General features: G+C 40.2%; 1 protein-coding gene across 5 annotated transcripts in view; it reads right to left on the reverse strand.

Moving 5' to 3' along the window:
- The window catches only part of NCOA6 (nuclear receptor coactivator 6), a 44,138-nt gene that overhangs the window by 4,665 nt on the left and 20,513 nt on the right, over positions 1-18,960 (reverse strand). For 3 of the 5 annotated variants that reach the window (XM_027472722.3, XM_005018011.6, XM_027472724.3), the window contains exons 8-13: positions 17,182-17,328; positions 15,189-16,308; positions 9,590-9,711; positions 5,823-8,798; positions 3,755-3,823; positions 2,011-2,047 (exon numbers count right to left, since the gene is read on the reverse strand). In XM_027472722.3, the coding sequence (XP_027328523.2) occupies positions 2,011-2,047; positions 3,755-3,823; positions 5,823-8,798; positions 9,590-9,711; positions 15,189-16,308; positions 17,182-17,328 (4,471 nt within the window). The remainder of the gene's footprint in view (positions 1-2,010; positions 2,048-3,754; positions 3,824-5,822; positions 8,799-9,589; positions 9,712-15,188; positions 16,309-17,181; positions 17,329-18,960) is intronic. The other 2 variants (XM_027472723.3, XM_027472725.3) reach the window with 1 other exon arrangement.

Below are 18,960 nucleotides of genomic sequence, written 5' to 3' on the forward strand. Positions count from 1 at the left end.
CCAGACAAACTGCTGACTAAGTAGTTTCTAAACATTAAGCTAAACTTATCTCCTGTGAATTCAAAGATAATTAATCAAATAAAATATTCCACTGAAAATGGAAAAGGAGAAAGAAAACTCATTCTATGACCTTTGTCTGAAACCTGCAAGATTTCATTAAAGGATGCCTTAATCAGAGAACTGATGGGAAAACACACAAAGCAGACCTGTGCATTAGAGGTTCTACTACAGTGTCAGTATTTCAGAGGAAGTCCTGCTTTAAGAGGAAAGAAACTACTACAAATACTTGCAGTTTTAAGCAACAGTTATCTGAAATAAAACACACTTTGTCAATAATAAGGAAAGATAGTCACGCATTCTCAAAAGCAAGGGAACACAGAGTAAAGCAGAATATGGAAGCACATTAATTGTCTCAGACACAAAACAAATACTGAAATCAATTTCCCCAGTAGTCAGTACTATGGGTAGTCTATAAACTGAACCAACCAGGTGACAAACTGGTCTTTCAGTAAGTAACCTGGACAGCAGAAACAACAGACACCTACTTCAGAGGAGATCTGGAGGATTGAATAAGCAAATGGGCATCATCAGCTAAAGTTCGATTATTAGGGATCATTGTTGAAGAGTTAAAATGAGTGTCCTTAAGTTTGGAGTTTCATAGGGACCAATAGAACTCTACTTTGATTTTATAGAAAGAACTAAAGTTGGCCCAAGTAAAAGTATTTCTGGTGTTTTATATGCTACAAGGTTGCTCTGAGGTTTGTATTGTTCACCATTTCACCCTGGGAACTTAAAGCTGACTGCTGTGAATATCAGACATCACTACATTTTTAGTTTGCCTGAAAACATTCCTTCTTTTCCAGTCTTGCTCAGAAAGACACCAGTCCAAAAAAAATCCAAACAGAAAGGTACTTGGGATCATTTGATGTGCTCAATGACACTTCATTTGGACAATCCCCTCATCTGTCAAGAGTCTCACCTTCAGCTTTTTAGAAGAATTCCGCCCTAAAGCAAACTTGTCAGAATTTTAGTTCATCTTTGATACAACTACAGAAAGATCCCAACCCATCTGAAGGTAAATATATTTACATATTCAATTCAGAATCTTTCCTGATCTGAGAAAATAAATTGAATTATCTCCTTTCCAAAAGAAGACACTGCCTTATTTCCTGATGAACCAATCAAGTAAATTAATCCATTTACCCTGACTTATGGGATCATTTCAGTCTGATAAAGGTACCATCAAAAACATGGCCAGTTGTGCCAGCAGTTATCAAACACCTTACAAAGGTCTGTCATAGTTGCCTAGAGTGAGTGTAAGAGCTTGGTAGTTTTAGAACAGAATAACAGACATATAACAGAAATAGATCTTGAAAACAGTATTTTCTTTAGACAGAACACAGCCATTTGAAATTTATTCTTTTAATCAGTGAATGTCTTGAAAAGGACAAGGTGAAGATTCTACCACGCTTTCCTACCGGGTTTCAACAAAGTGTCAAAAATCAAACACAGAGGAACTCCGGAGAAAACGATAACTAAAGCACATGTAAATTATAAGAAGAAGAAAAAATAAAAAATAAAATAATAATAAAAAAAACTTTTGAAAGACCTACTTTAAAAAGACCTACTTTCAGAAAACAAAAATTTACATGACAGCTACTCTGAAGGCTTTTGGGATTGCACTTTAGATTTGTTTTCAGAAAATATCAAATGCCAGAACCATCAAGACCCTTCCAGGATGTGAAACACTCAGGTCTGAAAGGATATAAGGAAATACTGCTCAAATCATGAAGACAGATTTGGGAAAAAGTTACCTTACATTCTGCATTTCAGTAACATTTTGAAACAGTCATCTAGCCCAATTCTTCAGCATGAAAGAAAGGGTATGGCCAAGAAAGTGACAAGACAACATAGAAGAATTTTTTAAGTTGCGCAATTGAAGCAAAGAGAAAAGGACTTCCTTGCATGAAAGCTGTATCTATTCTGAATCTATATAAACTATCTCCTTACCTTTGACCAGCAACTACGGGAGCATTTGTTTCAAGTTCTACAAGAGAAAAAGATAATTTTTAGGTCTGCTGTAGAATTACATACTTGCTGACAAGGCATGACTATATCACAGTTGTCTCATTATGTGTTAACATCTGATGAATAAGCTTCCCTCATCTACTGTTACTCTCAAAGCAAATCAAACTCACATATCAAATGAAGTGCGACATCAGGCAGTGCTCTCTCTGATTTTGGCCTGCATCAGCTATGACAAAGAAAAGTTAAAAGAAACCCTGCAGAAGGAAACTACAGAGAAATTTTTCAAGAAGGGCTACAGTCCTCTCCCTTTGAAAATTTCTATTTTAGTCAGTTTATTCCTTCTAGAGCTTCTACATGTAATCAGCTTTACACCTTAAAAATACTGATTGGAATCTATCATACGTGTAAAATTGTACTTTTAGTTATCCCCTTATGTACCAGACACTTAGTTCAAATGGAGTACCTGTATCTAAACACAGTACCTGATGTGAGAAACTGCCACTGATTTAGGGATTATCATTGAAACGTAACATCTTAATTCACTGTTAGTTTATCACTTCACCTATACTGGACTTCGTCTCACCCTTGAACACCCCACATTGTTCAGGACAGTGATGCACAAAACTGTGGCTTTGCCTCTAGGAGCAATTTAGTACTCCAAGTTTGCTATAATGCACAGAAGGAACAAAACCGTCAAAAGAGTAAGAAGGCATAATGCTAGTCCTGTTATGATAAACAACTCCTTATGATTTGTACTGTTGGAACATCAGACTCTTCATTGTAAGTGTATATATTACCATGTCCAAAAAACTGTCTCGGTGACAAAAGAAAAAAACAGACTACGTAAAATATAGGAAGAGTTATTTTTCTTCCTACTTAAAACTTCAATGGACAGAACACCCAATAACAAAAATCAGTAACAGCAGTGCTTTTTTCCCTGAGCAGGAACTCCCTAATACGACTACATAAGCCCTAGTGCAGAGACAGATGTAAACCTGTCAGGGTGCACGAACATCTTTAAAATTAAGTTTTATGAAAGTAATGTAGTACAACTTTTACTTTCTTCAAGCTTAAATTCTCATCGTACTACATAAAGCAAATTGATGGAAGTGCCACTTTTCATCTTCACGTCCACATCTATCCACTTCCCTTACTCATCTTAGAAGCTGCTTTTTAAAAACCCCACAGAATTGATGTGCATGATAATAGATGGCAACAACAGAAAGTCATCTGTCATGACTCAATCCTTGAAACACTGCAGAGAGTTCATTAAAAGCTTTGAACAGAGAGGGAAAAAAAAAAAAAAGGATTAGAACTCCAAAAACTATGTTCCTACCATGGCTTTGGGAAATATCTTCAGAAGTGTCCCATATCAGAGAAAACTCCTATTTGCTCTTAAAAACTTCAAAACTCAAACACACCAAATGCATCATTACAAATCCAGTCCTCCATGCTTACAACTTGAACTTATAAAAACTGCTTTGGGGATTTTTTCTTTCATTTTATTCATTCCCCTAATTGAAGCTCCAGCAAGGCTTTGGAGATTTCTAAAGCACAGCATATCTAACAGAAAAATAAACCCATCAACAACAATAATAATAAAAAACCACCACCAATCTACAAAGTATATTCACGATTGATAAAAATATTCATGATTTACCATTTTGAGGCAAAAACAAAATGAGCTTAGTTCACCTAAATTCTGCTTTTCCAAAGTAAGATTTACCTGTTCTTTGAACAGTACTTTCTGATGTTGCAACTGAACTTTTTTTCTGCGTTAAATGTTGAGAGGATGCTAGAATAGAAGTGGAGGGGAAAAGCATTATTTTCAAAGAGAATCTCAATTTATTTTTTTTTTATCATGCAATTGGGCTGCTTTTGCAAAATTCTGAATCTTCCAATTTACTGCATTTTTACATTTATAGATGCATTTTTTTAACCCATCCACTACTCCCTCCCACACTAATACATCGCCCTTTTAAAAAAGAAATAATGAAAACAAAACACACACACAAAAACCCTTTAGCAAAGCTACTCCAAGCAAGTTTTCCCAAACTAGAATAAGTGATGAAGTTAAGTATGAAAAAAGTGTATTTTTAAAGGCAATGTTTTTTTCACTAGACAAAGAAACTAAAGAAAGACCTAGAAACTAAATAGTTTTCTCTCTCTCTCAGCTTAATGCTCATTTCAAACGAAAAATAGCATCTTTGTTAATCTGAATTCATACCCTCCCTCACTCAAACTGCAAAAGAGCAAAATGTGCTTCAGAGGCTCCCATGATGAGCTCTGTCAATAAGATAAAGTGACTTTTAATGTGTTTTTTTTTTTTTTTTCCTTAGGTTGCCAAGTTAAAAATAAGATAAAAAAACAATTCCTGTTAGACAAATGCCTTTCAGTTTTCCCTTAGGTGTGATAATGAACTTAATGAAGAGCATGGAGATGTAAAGTTAAAGGTTCCCATTTAAATAAAGAATATTAACTTCCATTTGTAAAAACACCGGTACATTCAGATGCTTACATCGTTGTCCTTCACTAGTTGATACCACCTCCCAAATCTAGAGAGAATGTACACACCGTTACTTTGCAACCAGAATATTCCAGACTGGAAACACAGATTGCTTCACACTTAAGAGTAACTGTATCCATACTCTTTATGTTGAAGCTAGATACATTTCCTGATTTTTTTTCTTACACACTAAGTGGAGCAGCAGGAAGAGCATTTGAGAAGTGCTATCACTGCTTGCTGTTTTAAGACTGCTTTACAGTTTTATGTCGTGATTCTCCTGTCAACGACTTTTTCTCCTAACAAAAGAGGATTCCTTCTGTGAAACTCAAAGTAAACATTTAATAACAACATCTAATAGCATACAGCTAAGATGAATGTATCCACATCTAAGACATCTATCCACAGGGAAATGGAAATTCACACTCAAGCTGAAGCTCTCAATTCTACTGATTTAGGTGGATTTTATCTTCTATGATTTTATCTTCTCAAAGATAAAATTCATGCCTAAATTTAGGATATGAAGCACAACGGATATTCAAATAGCTTGATTCAATAGTGATGGCTTATTTCCATACCATTTTCAAAAGATTAAAACCAGCCTCAATAAATAGCAGCAATGTCATAAATAAAGTTTGCCAGATGCTTGAATTAAAGCTGTAAGGAAACAGGTCAGGTATGAGGATATTTTATGTCACCGGATGTGACTTACTCATAATTCCATTTTCAACTGTCTCTCTGAAATTAACATTTTAATTTTTTCCCTCGATATAACGTGTGGGACTTTTTTTTTTGTTGTTTTCCCTGGAGTAGCTCAGCTATTTCCCTAGAAGGTTAAGGTCCCCACAATGGGAACTAGAATTATTAAAATTAACACACAGTATCAGAATTAAGTCAATGTATTTAAATATTACATTTATAAAAGCTCTCTGGGAAGGCTAAAGCAGAAAAAGCCATCTACCAGTTTAAAAGATGCCTTAAGCATTGCTTCTGTCATTGCCGACACATCCAGTTTTGCCTCCCCACTTCTAAAAGTTATATGAAGTCACTCTTCTGTTATTGCATCATACGTTCACATCAAACACCACATCTAAGCAGTAAATGAAAATTAAGATAAAACATCTGAAATGCAAATCTTGTCGAAACACAAGCCTGTGTATCGCTCAGATATTAAGAACAAAAAGCAGTGGTCTGCTTATAGCATCTATATTATTGCATTCACGGAAAAAGGCACTCAAGTTATGAAAGCAATCTGCTGTCTTCCATTTAAGCAGGTCAACAGTGAACTTACCTGTATTTTGTAGCAGTTCCTGATGTGATCCTGTTTTCTCCTCCACCAAACCAACCCCAGTTTGCTCAGCTGGTAAGCTGCTGTGGTTGCTACCATTAGTGCATGGTGTTGCAGGTGCAAGCTCTGGGACTACTGGAGTGGTTACAGCTGACAGTGCACTTGTAGGAGTGCTTGTTGGTAAGCTTGGAGATACAGAAGCAGAAACAGCAGCAGCAGTGCTAACACTCACATTGCCAGGCCCAGAAGTGCTCTGTTTTGTAAGACTGGGTGCTGGAGGTGTCACAGTTTTATTGTCTAGTTCTGCTGGTGATTGTTCTGTTGCCAAACTGTTTGGGACTGACATTTCTGGTCCCTGACCTTCTGCTTCTCCATCCAAAGCATACTGCTCTTCCCCCTTCTCGAGGGAGCCCGTGACTTTCTTACACGCTTTTGTAAGTAAGAGTTGACCAATCTTGTCTACTTTTCCCTTTCCCTTACTTGATGAAACAGGACTTCGTCTGTTCCCAGATCCTGGACTGCTGGTAAGAAGAGGTGAAACAACAGGTCCAGACTGTGTCACTGTAACAGAGCACTGGTCACTCGATCCATTGCTTTGAGAAGCTGCCTCCTCGAGGCTGAAGTCCTTCGCTGGCTGGGCAGGAAGATGTGAAGAAACATTTGAAGTCGTGGTAGCAGGAGAAGGCAGCTGAACAGGAGGTGCCAAGGGATTTAGAACCAGGGGCCTGCTCGTGGGAATACTAGGAGCAGGGCTGCTAGAGGACGTGCTAGGAGGTGCAGGGGCAGAGGAGAACTTTATATTCTGTGGTATATGTAAGGGACCCACAACAGCGACTGACTGAGGCATTAGGCTAGAGTTAGATGTCATCGGTGCTGCGGGAATCGTGCTTGGCTGAGACCCTTTCATAACCTGAATTATTGATGATGAGTTTATAAAAACAGGTGTAATGAACTGCGGCCGGGCGTTAGACTGAGCTGCCGACTGTCCCTCAGAAACCATAACTTTGCTGCCTACGTTAGGCATTGTGACAACAGTAGACACCAACGCAGGTTGCAAGTGAGATGCCAATTGTGCCGACGTATTAGCAGAAGATGTAATAGGGTTTGAAGTTACAAAAACTGTTATCTGGTTGGGTGGTAAAGGACCTGAAACAGAAGAAGAGCTGACAGGCCTTTGCATTACTGGAGGAATGCTCTGTGTAACATTTGAGTTTATTTCTCCCAGTTCCTGATGCCCTGCATTTGAACAGGACTCATTATTTTGAGGCAAGCTAAGTGAATTAGATGGCTCTTTGCTAGAGGATGTATCTTGCAGTGGAGGAATGACAGCTATCTTTTTTAGGTCCTCCACAGTGGTGACTATTGGTGCCATTTCAAGACCAGTCAGCCCAGGGGGCTTAATGGTTACATTAGGAGCTCCAGAATTATCAAGAAGTTGACTTAAAGAAGTGGGTGCTTCCTTCATAGCTGGAGATACCATGGGTTTACTCTCCTCCAGAACTGGAAGCTTACCTGTGTCTAAGGCCTGCCCATCTTTTTTTGACTGTTCCTCTGGAACCAATGTTTTTATTTCCGGAGTAGGGATAGCTTTTAGTTCAATATTGGGCTGGTCTTTGTTACCTTGGACACCTTGTGTGCTCTGGCACTCATTATCTTGAGGAACACTAAGGCTCTCTTTACTGTCTTCAGCAACAGCAGGTACAGAAACTGTGGGATTCTGATTATTTAGCATGTTATTATTTTGAAAACTTGTCACCGGTGTTGGCAAAGAAGTGGGACCAACCATCATATTTCTTTGCATATCTATGTTCTGCAAGAGAGATGGATTCTGCTGAGTATTCAATGATAATTTAGCTGCTTTTGAGTTTTGTCTGCCAGGGCTTGGTGTTGTTTTCCTACTGGATCCAGGACTGGACCTTCGACTACTGCTTGGACTTGCTCTCTTTGTTCCTCCAGTGTTGGTTTGCTTTCCTGAATTCATGACCACACCTTCCAATTTGTGTGACTGTGGAGCAGCAAAACTAGACTGATTGTTAATTGTGAGATTTGATGGGGCTTGTCCAATGGCCTTCAAAGTAGTTGGATTAAGACCTTGCTGATCAAATCCTCTGTTGAGATTAGGCCTGGGAGGTAAAGGAATATTTATCTGAGGAGGGAAAAGACCAGCTATAGAAGCATTGAGTCTCTCTGGAGACAGGCTTATTTCAGAGGGTTCCGTGCTAGGTGGACGGTTATTAGGAGTCTGAGGATAATATGGCCTTGGGCTAGCCCTGTTTGGGGTTTTAGGCCTTGAAGTTTGTGATGGGGTGGCAACGTTTGGAAAATGGTGTGCGAGAGTGCCAGGCAGAGAATTAGACTGCTGTTGAGGACTTGCACCTTGGGCAGTTGAAAGTGTGGATGGTCCAGGTTTGGGTCCCGTCATCATTAACTGGTTCTGTGAAACTACTAAATGAGATGTCAAATTATTCTGAGCTCCCGATGCTGGGGGGACTTCAGTTCCACCTCCTTCTGGAATGGAAGGCACTGATGAAACCTCCCCTAGAGGTGAGCTGGAAGGATTCTGTACATTATCTTGATAAACCATTTTTCTTGCGTTATTTCCCAGAGAAGGATTGCCTGGCAAGGAAATTCTCTGTTTATCAGGAGATGGAGGCACTGATCCAGGACCTTGTAGATTAACCATTACTGGCATGTTACCACTCTGCTGCATTGGCATTCGTTGAGCATCTGGATTCAGAGGTCCTCGAGGTGGGTGAACTCCTTGTGGCACAGGAAGCCTGACTGATTTGGGATCCTGCTGCATCATAAGCATCATCATCATTTGCTGCTGCTGCTGCGGTGTTTGTGGTGGTGCCTGGGCTTGCTGTGGTGGTGGCTGTGGCGGCTGCTGCTGCTGCGGCTGTGGCTGCTGTGTATGTGGCATGAGTTGAGGTGGCATCTGCTGAAGTGGTCTTTGTTCCACTGGCTGAGAAGGATAACCTAAGAAGACATGGTGACATTCATCAAAAACACAGAGACTGGAAACATTTTTACTTAATTTATGAATGACCTGCACAACACTGAATTGGAGAACTCCCAACTTTTACCAGCTACTAGCTATTACTCTGGATTCCTGCCACCTCAAATAGTCTCTACAACTGTCCCCAGGCTTGTTTTCACTTAAAAATGCAGAGTTGGACTTCCACAAGTTAGTTATCCTTAAAGCAAACCTAAAAGTTTGACAGCCACTGTGGAACATGAACTAGCAAGCTTGTTACAGATCTGGCTGCTCCTAGCATACAAAGTAGATTCTACGATATATCACTGAGCCAAAAATGGTGCTAAAAATAACCCATGTGGCTTATAACATTAAATTCCTGAGGACTTTGGATTTAATCCTTCTTATGTATAAAGGGTAATTCCAACTGTAACCTTCATTTCTTAATTCTGAAAAATCACCTATTGGCTAATGCTCAGATTTTACTGCACCAGTCTGTACTACTGCTGGATGCACAGGAATCTTTATCAATTACGATACTGCTAAATAATTCTGCAGAGTTCATCATGATACCTGCAGAATGATACATGAGAACACGGCCATCTATTCATACTGAGCTAATTCAAATAACACACTTAAACAATGGCATCATTTATTTACTAGGAGAAAAAAAAAAAAAAAAAGGTTTGGACTTGAATATGCGAGAATGAAAAGAAAAAAAAATACCGTCACAAAGATCAGTAAAAATATCTAAGTTACAACATTCAAATAATCCACATAAAAATCCTACTACCTGGTGGCCTACTTGCAAAGTCTGAAAGTTTAGGGCCTGAGTTATCTACATTCATTCCTTGATCTCCAGACATTGATGACTGATCACTCTCCTCCAGACCACCTGGACGAGGCTCTGAAGAGCTGAAAGAAAAATAACTGCAATTTAGATACAGCCTTAACACCAGCGTTTGAATTCCGCTTTTACTATTGTCTCAGCACTTTTGAACAGACCTGCAAGCAACTCATGGAAATACATCAATGCTTCAGGTATAACATGACAAACGTGAACACTTGTTTGAGGTCTGCTGACAATCGTTCCCGTGCCTTACGTACTACTCAAGAAGCAGCAAGATGCCTGTTGCTCTATTCATCTAAGCATTTGACAGCAAGTTGAATATGAGCCAGCAGTGTGCCCTGGCAGCCAGGAGGGCCAAACCATATCCTGGGGTGCATCAAGCACGGCATCGCTAGTCAGTCGAGGGAGGTGATTGTCCTGCTCTGCTCTGAGCTGGTTTGGCCTCACCTCGAGCACTGTGTGCAGTACTGGGCATCACAGTACGAAAAGGGTCTGAAACTGTTGGGGAGTGTCCAGAGGAGGGCCATGAAGATGGTGAAGGGCCTAGAGGGGAAGACGCATGAGGAGCGGCTGAGGGCACTGGGCCTGTTCAGCCTGGAGAAGAGGAGGCTGAGGGGAGGCCTCATCACAGCCTACAGCTTCCTCGCGAGGGGCAGTGGGGAGGCAGGTGACCTGTTCTCTGTAAGCACCAGTGATAGGACCTGCGGGAATGGTGTTAAGCTGAGGCAGGGGAGATTTAGGCTGGACATCAGGAAGAGGTTCTTCACCGAGAGGGTGGTCGCACACTGGAACAGGCTCCCCAGGGAAGTGGTCACTGCACCGAGCCTGTCCGAATTTCAGAAGCGATTGGACTGTGCACTTAGTCACATGGTCTAAAATTTTGGGTAGACCTGTGTGGTGCCAGGAGTTGGACTTTATGATCCTTATGGGTCCCTTCCAACTCGGGATATTGTAAGATTCTATTTGCTTCTTTCCTTAGTTAAAAAACTCAAATTCAAGGTAGAAAAAAATAAAATAGGCAAGGGATACTCCAAATTATATATAAATAGGCTTCCCTCACATACTGCCATCACATCTCTATTAACAAATATAAGGAGTAGATGCACAGCGTTTTATTTCACTGGTATCACCACATACCCAGAGGTGACTAGCTCAGGGTGTTGGCGACCTCTATTAGTGCCACAGCACAAATGCATCGACATATCAGATGTTCAAGGTCAGCTGGCAGAGCTTTCTAGGATGCTGAGGCTCTAGAACTGATGCTCCAGGAGACTGCAGGAGCATTTAAAATTGTTGAGATTCAGTGCTCAATACTTCCAATCAGGACAACTTTTGCAGGCTTAGGAATAAACCACCTTTTTATAACTATCAATACAGATGGTCAGAGAATGCAAGATAAAGAGGGATGAAGAGTAGAAGACCATAACTGCTTATCTGCTTCACGACTACACCAAGGCTGTAGGGAGATCTACGTGATAAAAGCTCAAAGTTAAAATTAAAGATACCAAAATAGGTCCACTGCCTACAAGGAGAGGCAGAATTACGCAGAAATGCCAAGGACAAAGGAAATTTTCAGCAAAACAAGAACTTGAAGTATTTAAAGGTGGAGAGATCTCTGCTATTTAAATTTACTTGACAGTGAAAGTTTCTGGCATCTGCACAGCTGATGGGGAGAAACCCAGGCCTGTCCTGATGTTATTAACTACCTAAAACATGTTTAAAGAGCAGAGTGTGACATGAAGGTCCCTGAACTTTCACAGGTCGAAAGAAGGGAGAACATAAATCAAGTTGAGAAGAAAGCTCAGAAACAGAACAGCTCCAAGTATTACTACTGAGTCAGCAAGCATTGCCAAGGAAAGTATTTGGAGTTAAATCTTTTGTCTAATCCAGCACACCATTAAGTTTTATGATGCAGTTGTTACAGGCTTACCCGCCCCTGCTAATAAATGTGATGAAAACTGGCAAACCCCAACCTCTTCCTTCAGAATGGCCACTTGGCATGAAACCCCAGAGTGTACACAGCCTCCGGCAAGCGCTGCAGCAAGGACACGAGCCCGGGGTGTCTGCTAATGCAGCCCACAAACACGCAGCCACACGTCCCAGCAGCATGTAGTGGACATGAATGGGAAAAATTTCCGACAACAAAATCTCCCACAGCAGCTCAGCCTTTGCTGTAGGCCACATGGTGCAGGCAACATGAACTGCCTAGAATTGTGAATACCACCTTAAATTTGTAATTTTGCCACTGGTGATTCTTTAAAACGGGAGTGGGGAATAAAAATGCAACAGCTAAAGATTAGACAAAAAACTGGTGTGAGAGCATTACCACGCAAACAGGTTTACCTAGAAAACAATCTTAGTGTAAAACCAATTCTTAAAAAACGCCTTCTGTCTGATGGGTTCCACCAGGCAAGCTACAAACAAATCCTTGCAGAACAAACCTTGAGTTTTATTAGACGGTAACAAAGAATAATAGTGACCGAGGGAACACCTGCTACTATAGTTACTGGAAAAATTCAATATAAATGGAATTTCAAATGGAGTTGAAATTCATTGAACACATTTAACAACCACCAGATATCTAAAAAACCATCAAATTCTAAACACAAATAACTAGCACGACAATAAGGCTGTGTGGCAGGGATAAACATTCCTTATTTGTTCTTCCCTCTTACTGCTCTCGGCGTAAGAAGGCACCAGCTGCACAGCACGGATTATCAGTTTCCTAAGCACACCCCCAGCTCTACCAGCCGCACTGCCAAGCACAGCATTCAGATGTAAAATCCCAGTCGGAGTAGAAGAGAACTCCAGAAGAGAGAAAGCAAACCAACAAAAACCAGGGCTGCAGATGGTGAAATAAGCCACGCAAAAATAAAGCTACAGAGAAGAGGTGGGCAGGACCAGCCCTGCTGATGTGCTGCAGTGCCAGGCACCACCTGCCGGGATGCCAGCGGCAGCAGCGTTTTGCCATGCACCTTACTTCTACCAGCACATGTGGTCAAGGGCTGCCAACAGGGCAACGTGCTTGTGCTGATGTTTAATACCACTAACAACACATTTTTCCCCACCATCACCTTTCATCTAGCATCTTTTTCCTTGTTTTCCATCCTGTTACCTATGTTTTTCCACAAACAGACAGAATCACTTTTAAACCACCTATTTATTCAAAGTGTCTCGTCTTTTATTCCATTGTTTGAATTGCTCAGTTAGGCACATCCTGAAAGCTATTTTTAGATTCAGTTGAATAAAGTTTTTCAACAGTACACTTACCCCATTTAACAATCCCATGTGGCCCAGCCTACAAACCGTTTTATTAATGGTACTGCTGTACTATTACAACTCCACAACAATTTCTAACAACAACAAAAATGGAATCATTTTTAGTGTTATTATCAAGTTCGCTGCATTTCCAAACAAGGTTTGCTGCTTTGAATTCTACAGTTCTTAAGAATAACTACAGAGAAGCCGTGATGAGAAGCACCTATTTATTTCTGATACAAAAGGTATTGATCCAGGTCAGACATAAAAGAATCCGCAATTCCGAGGCAAGGAAGCACTGAGCTTGGCGAACTATGCCAAGGATGCAGACAGTGAGTGAGGCAGGAAGAAATCATGACCAGCTTTGACTTTGCACTGCAGTCTCCCTTCTTCTGCTGGAGAGCAGTCTCAACTTTTCACTCTAACCCCTTTATGAGGATAACACCCTTCTGCATGCTCCTGTGAGGACAAGGTATCAACACACAGCCAGTTAAGAAACAAAATGCTAATCCATATCAGGAGACAAACACATTATTCTGCAAGTAACAAAGCCAGGAGAAAGTTCACTGAAAATCAAAGTGATAGAAGTAGAAAGTAGTATTTCTTTTGTTAAGTAAACAGAAATCTCATTAAAAGCATCATTTATGAGCTAGAAATTCTTTTAAATTTTTAGATCTCAATAGGAAAATCTTTAATTTAGGCTTCTTTTATTTTGAAAACTTTATAACAAGCAAATAGTCTTCTGGGACTTGGCAAGCTCGGGGAAACTTTATCTATCCCTTTATTGATATTCCCAGGCCACACTGAAGCTGGGTGATCATCAGCAAGACCAATGAGAACAGAAACATAATAAGGCTTTTCTTTAATGATTAATGGACTTTCTTTTCAGAGTAGAGTGCCAACTCTTCTGCTCCCTCTGAACCCATGGCAATACAGCAGTGATTGCTATTATTTTATTGAAATCTATTTAGAATTGAAGCAGTTTATTTCTACACATAGCACCAGACCTTCCCTCCTAGAAATACATGGACGTTTTTTGCATCTAATTTGGGGCAAAAAGAACTGGCTTTCCATGAAAGACGCAGATGATGAATAAAGACACAAGGACTGCATATTTAACTTTGCTTTGCTTTACCTTCTCTATGCAGCATTTCTAGACCACCAAAATACAAGTAACAGCTCCTGCATTTTACAGTACTACGGAATTAAGATAGTTAAGGACTGTCACAAAAGATCCCTTGCAACAGGTTATGCAAATTTGGATATTCTTGTGTTGTAAATTTGTGCAAAGTTCTTCCATTCTTTCCTAAAGTGAACTGGGAGAAAAAAAAAAAAAAGACAAAAAAAGACATTTCATCACATGGATTCCTGTCAATGACCCTGTGGCTCACCTGCAGCCAGAAGTTATATACAGCACATAATTAGATATAGCATATCCACCTACATATTCATTTTAGCTGATTAAAGACACAGCAGCAGTAGTCAACCACCCTGTGCTGGCATTAATACACTGCCACCAACAAAAGATCACACAACAGCTGGCCATCAAAATACACCAGTCAAAGAAGAATCAAAAGATTCAGCAATCTTGTATTTCTACTACATTGATATGTTCATTTTTTCTCAAATACTGTTGCATTTGCAGGTTCTTTCTCAAGGCTTGTGGCTTTCTTTTTCCTCTTAGCCTGTCCTAGGGCAGGAAGGCCAGCATTGCTTGGGCTTGTTATCCCCATACCAGAGAGCACCACACTCGAACTCCTAGCTGCAGCTTCAACTAAAAGAGAAGTCTAACTCAGTCCCAAGCAGAAACACACAGATATACACACATCTCAGAAAACAGCTGCCCCCCCCAGCCCCAGTCTATACAGCACGTTGTAATACAGAGGTTTGTAACCCTTCTGAAAGCTGGAAGTACTTCCCACCTTTGATGGTGGCTGTCAGACTGCCCAAGAGTGGCAGCTTCCTCTCCAAAGGCCACGGCCCCATGTGTCCACTGACATTTAAAAACAACTTCTATACCTCCTCTACCCAGTAAATGTAGTGAACATTGCTGTTTTGAGTAGATTTATAACTGAACTAGGATGTTTCCATCTTTTTCTTTATCCTGAATGAACTTTCCAGGGGCAGACTTGCCATGGCACTATCATTTAACGCTTACGAGAAATTGCTAACATATGAAATAATTAATACAGGGCTCACTGCATGCTTGCTGAAAAAAATACTGACAAGTTGCCAGCAGGACTTTCCCAGGTCCCATATAAAACTAATGTGATATTAAACCTACTTTGTCTGTTCCAGTTGTTGATTGTTTTTCTTCTTCCTTGGAGGCTTCTTCTTTTTTGGCTTATTGGCATTCTGATTATTTTGTTTGTTGTTCACACCAAAGTGTCCTGCCGATATGTCACTTTGTAGAAGGTTAACCAAGAGCGGACTTGTGAGCGTGACATCTTTATTGACAGGAAAACCAGGATTCTGTCCACAGGAAATCTGATTCCCATTTGGCGTTCCACTAAACCCAGTACTGAAAGGCAGTCCGTGGCCAGAAAAATGACTCCCCGAAGCATTGTTGTTTCCTTGCATTGCTTGCATATGGGAAGGCACCATGTTTGGCTGCTGCACGGGAACATCAGGTAACATCTGTGTCAAGTTCACATCATTATTCGTTGTTGTGGTAGTATCCCCAAGCTGCTGAGATATGTGGGTGCCAGGTCCAGTAGGTCTTAAAACTTGCCCTTGAATCCCCATAACCTGAGAAGGGTTACCGTTCACAGGGCCTTGCTGTGCCATCATCTGCCCAGTGAACTGCACCATGTTACCCTGCATGTTTGGGGTTGGTCCTCTCATCATTTGAGCTGGCCCCGTCATAACGTTGGACTGGTTTTGAGTATTAAAAGGCTGTTTATTTCCTTGCATCTGAGCGGTCATCATCTGTTCCATCAATGAGTTTTGCTGTAACAAGACCTGGCCTTGAGGTCCCATCATCTGATTGTGTGTAGACATCATCTGTTGTCCCTGCTGGGGAATCATTTGTTTGGGCGGGGTCATCCTTTGGGGTGAAGGGCCAAGATTTTGGTTTTGTGGTGTTACCATCATTTGGCCTTGTGGCATGAGCTGAGTTCGAGAAAGTATCATCTGGTTTTGAGGGTTCATCGATCCCTGAGCCTGAATGTTTACCATCTGTCCTTGGGAGGATACGATTTGCTGATGCATTCCCATAAGCTGAGACTGTGGTCCTTGTTGTGGCTGGCCCTGTATGTTGCCCATGTTAACTTGTGGCACCCCACTAGCACCAGCCTGCTGGTTGTTCATATTTCCATGAAGTCCCATTAAATTGGTCTGCATCATATTTGGTGGGCCATGTGGTGCTTGCATCTGATTCTGAGGAGGTCCAGATCCTTGGCCACCTTTAATAAAAAAGGCCAATTAGGAAACAATTGGAGTGGTATAAAAAGTTTTCATATCTGGCACTTCAAAAGAGATACATGTCAAAAGAGAAAATCATACTGGCACTCCAAAACAAACACTTAGCCTGGCACTTCATGAACATACGATGCTGCAGAATGACTGAAATTCCTGGTAAGCCTTATCTGCACATAAGTTTAAAAATATTCCACAATAGCACCTAACTCAATGGAATAATTTCCAACTAAACTAAACTTCAAAACTGAGGCTGTTTTAGAATGGATTGCAAAATACACACACAATAGTGATGACATCACATTATCAGGGTATCCATAATCCAGGTTAAATGCTAATAACAGAATTGTTAAATGGAGGCATTTGTGAACTAAGGATTTAATTTTTACAGGACTGTCTGTAAGCAGACTTCCAAAGCTTTTGAATGAAATAATTATCTTTTCAAATCACAAGAGCTTTTTATTTATTTATTATATTTTTATTTCTGTTTCTAAGATAACATCATCTTTTTTTTTTCTGGACAAGAAGTTCCTTTTACGTTTTATCTTATTACCCTTAGTCTTCAATTGTCAACACTACTTCTTTTTAATTTCTAAACAGATACTTCTGGATCCTAGTATAGCAGAATACTTATTAGCAATAATACTCGCGTTGTTTGAAAACCACAAGCAGCCTCCCATTTTAATTTTCCTCATTTAACAATATGCACAGCACACTGCTGCAGCACTTTCAGCCCCAGGTAGCTAAAACTCTCTATTACTGGCAATAATTTAACGTTTTAGTAATTGTGTTACACAAGTATAAGCACAGTTTTCTACGAAAAAAAGAAAAAAAGGAGGAAAAACTAGTTCCAAACAGACCTGTGTGCTGCACACTTTGGCTAGTTTGTAGTTGCGGAGCTCCGCTGTTCACCGGTGTTCCTGGTGCGGTGGAAGGCACCTGACCTTGCATGAAGCTCTGGTTAGACTGGCCTGAAGAGAACCCAGGAGGGAGGCGCTTGGGCATTCCTTGATACAAGAATTTTCTTATTAGTAAGTGTGAAAAGAAGGAAGAAAGAAGAAAAAAGGGAAAAAAAAATCTACAACTGGATTACAATAGGAAAAATACCTTTGAATTTGTACTGTCACATTACTGGTTTAGGCAGGAAGTTTTCTGCCAATATACGAAACACACTGAAGGCGTGCTTACAGTTCTTATCTGTACAATAGCTCTGTCTAACAAACCACTATTACTCAGTTCAAAATGTAATTCTGCTCCTAGATTAAGCAGAAAATTAAACCCACGGAAAAGGGAAAACTTTGACTTTTTAGAAATTAGAAATTCATGTAAGGTAGTTCACTGTTTTCTCTATTGTATCTCACCTCTGATCAGACCCTTAACTGCATCCATGTACACAAACATCTTGTATTTTTATTACATTTTTTTAATTTTTTGAACAGGAACTCTCACCATAACACAACAGGTACACACTTTTTAGCACTCCTTTGCACTACCGGTGTGTGTACGCACAATCAGAAAAACTCTTCCACCCAAAACGGGTTCAGAAATCTCCAGGGTAATGAGAAAGAATGGGGCAGGGCTACATACAAAGAGTTCAGAAAGGCTGCAGCAAGTCCCAACTTTACACAAGTAACCCTGCTATTCCAATAGCCAGAGAGAGAGACATGACACCTCTCTATCTGGCACAATGTCCACACCTTGACACATCAAAACACCACTGCTGCTCTAGGACAGAGAGCAAAAACATCACTGTGCCTACCAACATGAGCATGAACAAAACCCACTTTAACACAATTTTAACAGAACCTGCTTCTTTTAATTCACCATCACATAGATAGTGCCACGGACCTAGAAGGACCCTTGTCCTCCTGCATTTTTCTTATCCACAGACAGAATTTAACCTTGGTTCTGTGGTTACAGCCTCCTTACACACTTTACTGTATTGCTTATGTAAAGTGAGCTGCTCTTAGTTCTACAATTAAAACTTTAAGATAATCAAGTTTACAGGTCAAACACAAGGTATATCTGCAAATAGGGAACAAATGCTTCTTAAAGCATCACCTCACAGGACTATAATTTTAGTTCTGCTAACCTTTTAGGCAAGTTCTGCATACAGAAATGCTTGAAATGAGAAAAAAAAATGTTAATTTGGCCTATTCTCAATCTAATAAAAATTCTGATTTGCAAAGTTAACTATGTGAAATGAAAGTGTTCAAAGGCAAGATAGCTAAAAAAAATTGAAAGATCCCTAAACACAGCTTAAGCATGGACATTAGCATGGACAGAAGCCAGGCAAAAACCTCCGCAAGTGGAAAATACCTTTACTGAAATCAACAGAATTCTGTCTTTTTAAATCAGATGAGGATTACTGATTTTAGCAATTAAGTTCTAGAGTGAGTCCCAAAGAACATATTTTGATAGTTTATTTGGAATATTATTATTTAATAAAGCAGAAGCAGGATTTTGTCTGTAGCAGGTTTACGTAGAAAACAAAGAGAACACAGATTATATGCTATCTAGAGGTCAGGGTTACCCTACCTAGAAGATAGTGATTTCTGACTGGGGATATGTAGTTAGTGAGACAAAACTGAAAAGAAACGTGACATTTCTAATAATAACAGTTTGAAGATGGAGATGAG

Source organism: Anas platyrhynchos, chromosome 21, assembly GCF_047663525.1.
Source record: "Anas platyrhynchos isolate ZD024472 breed Pekin duck chromosome 21, IASCAAS_PekinDuck_T2T, whole genome shotgun sequence".
NCBI lineage: Eukaryota > Metazoa > Chordata > Aves > Anseriformes > Anatidae > Anas > Anas platyrhynchos.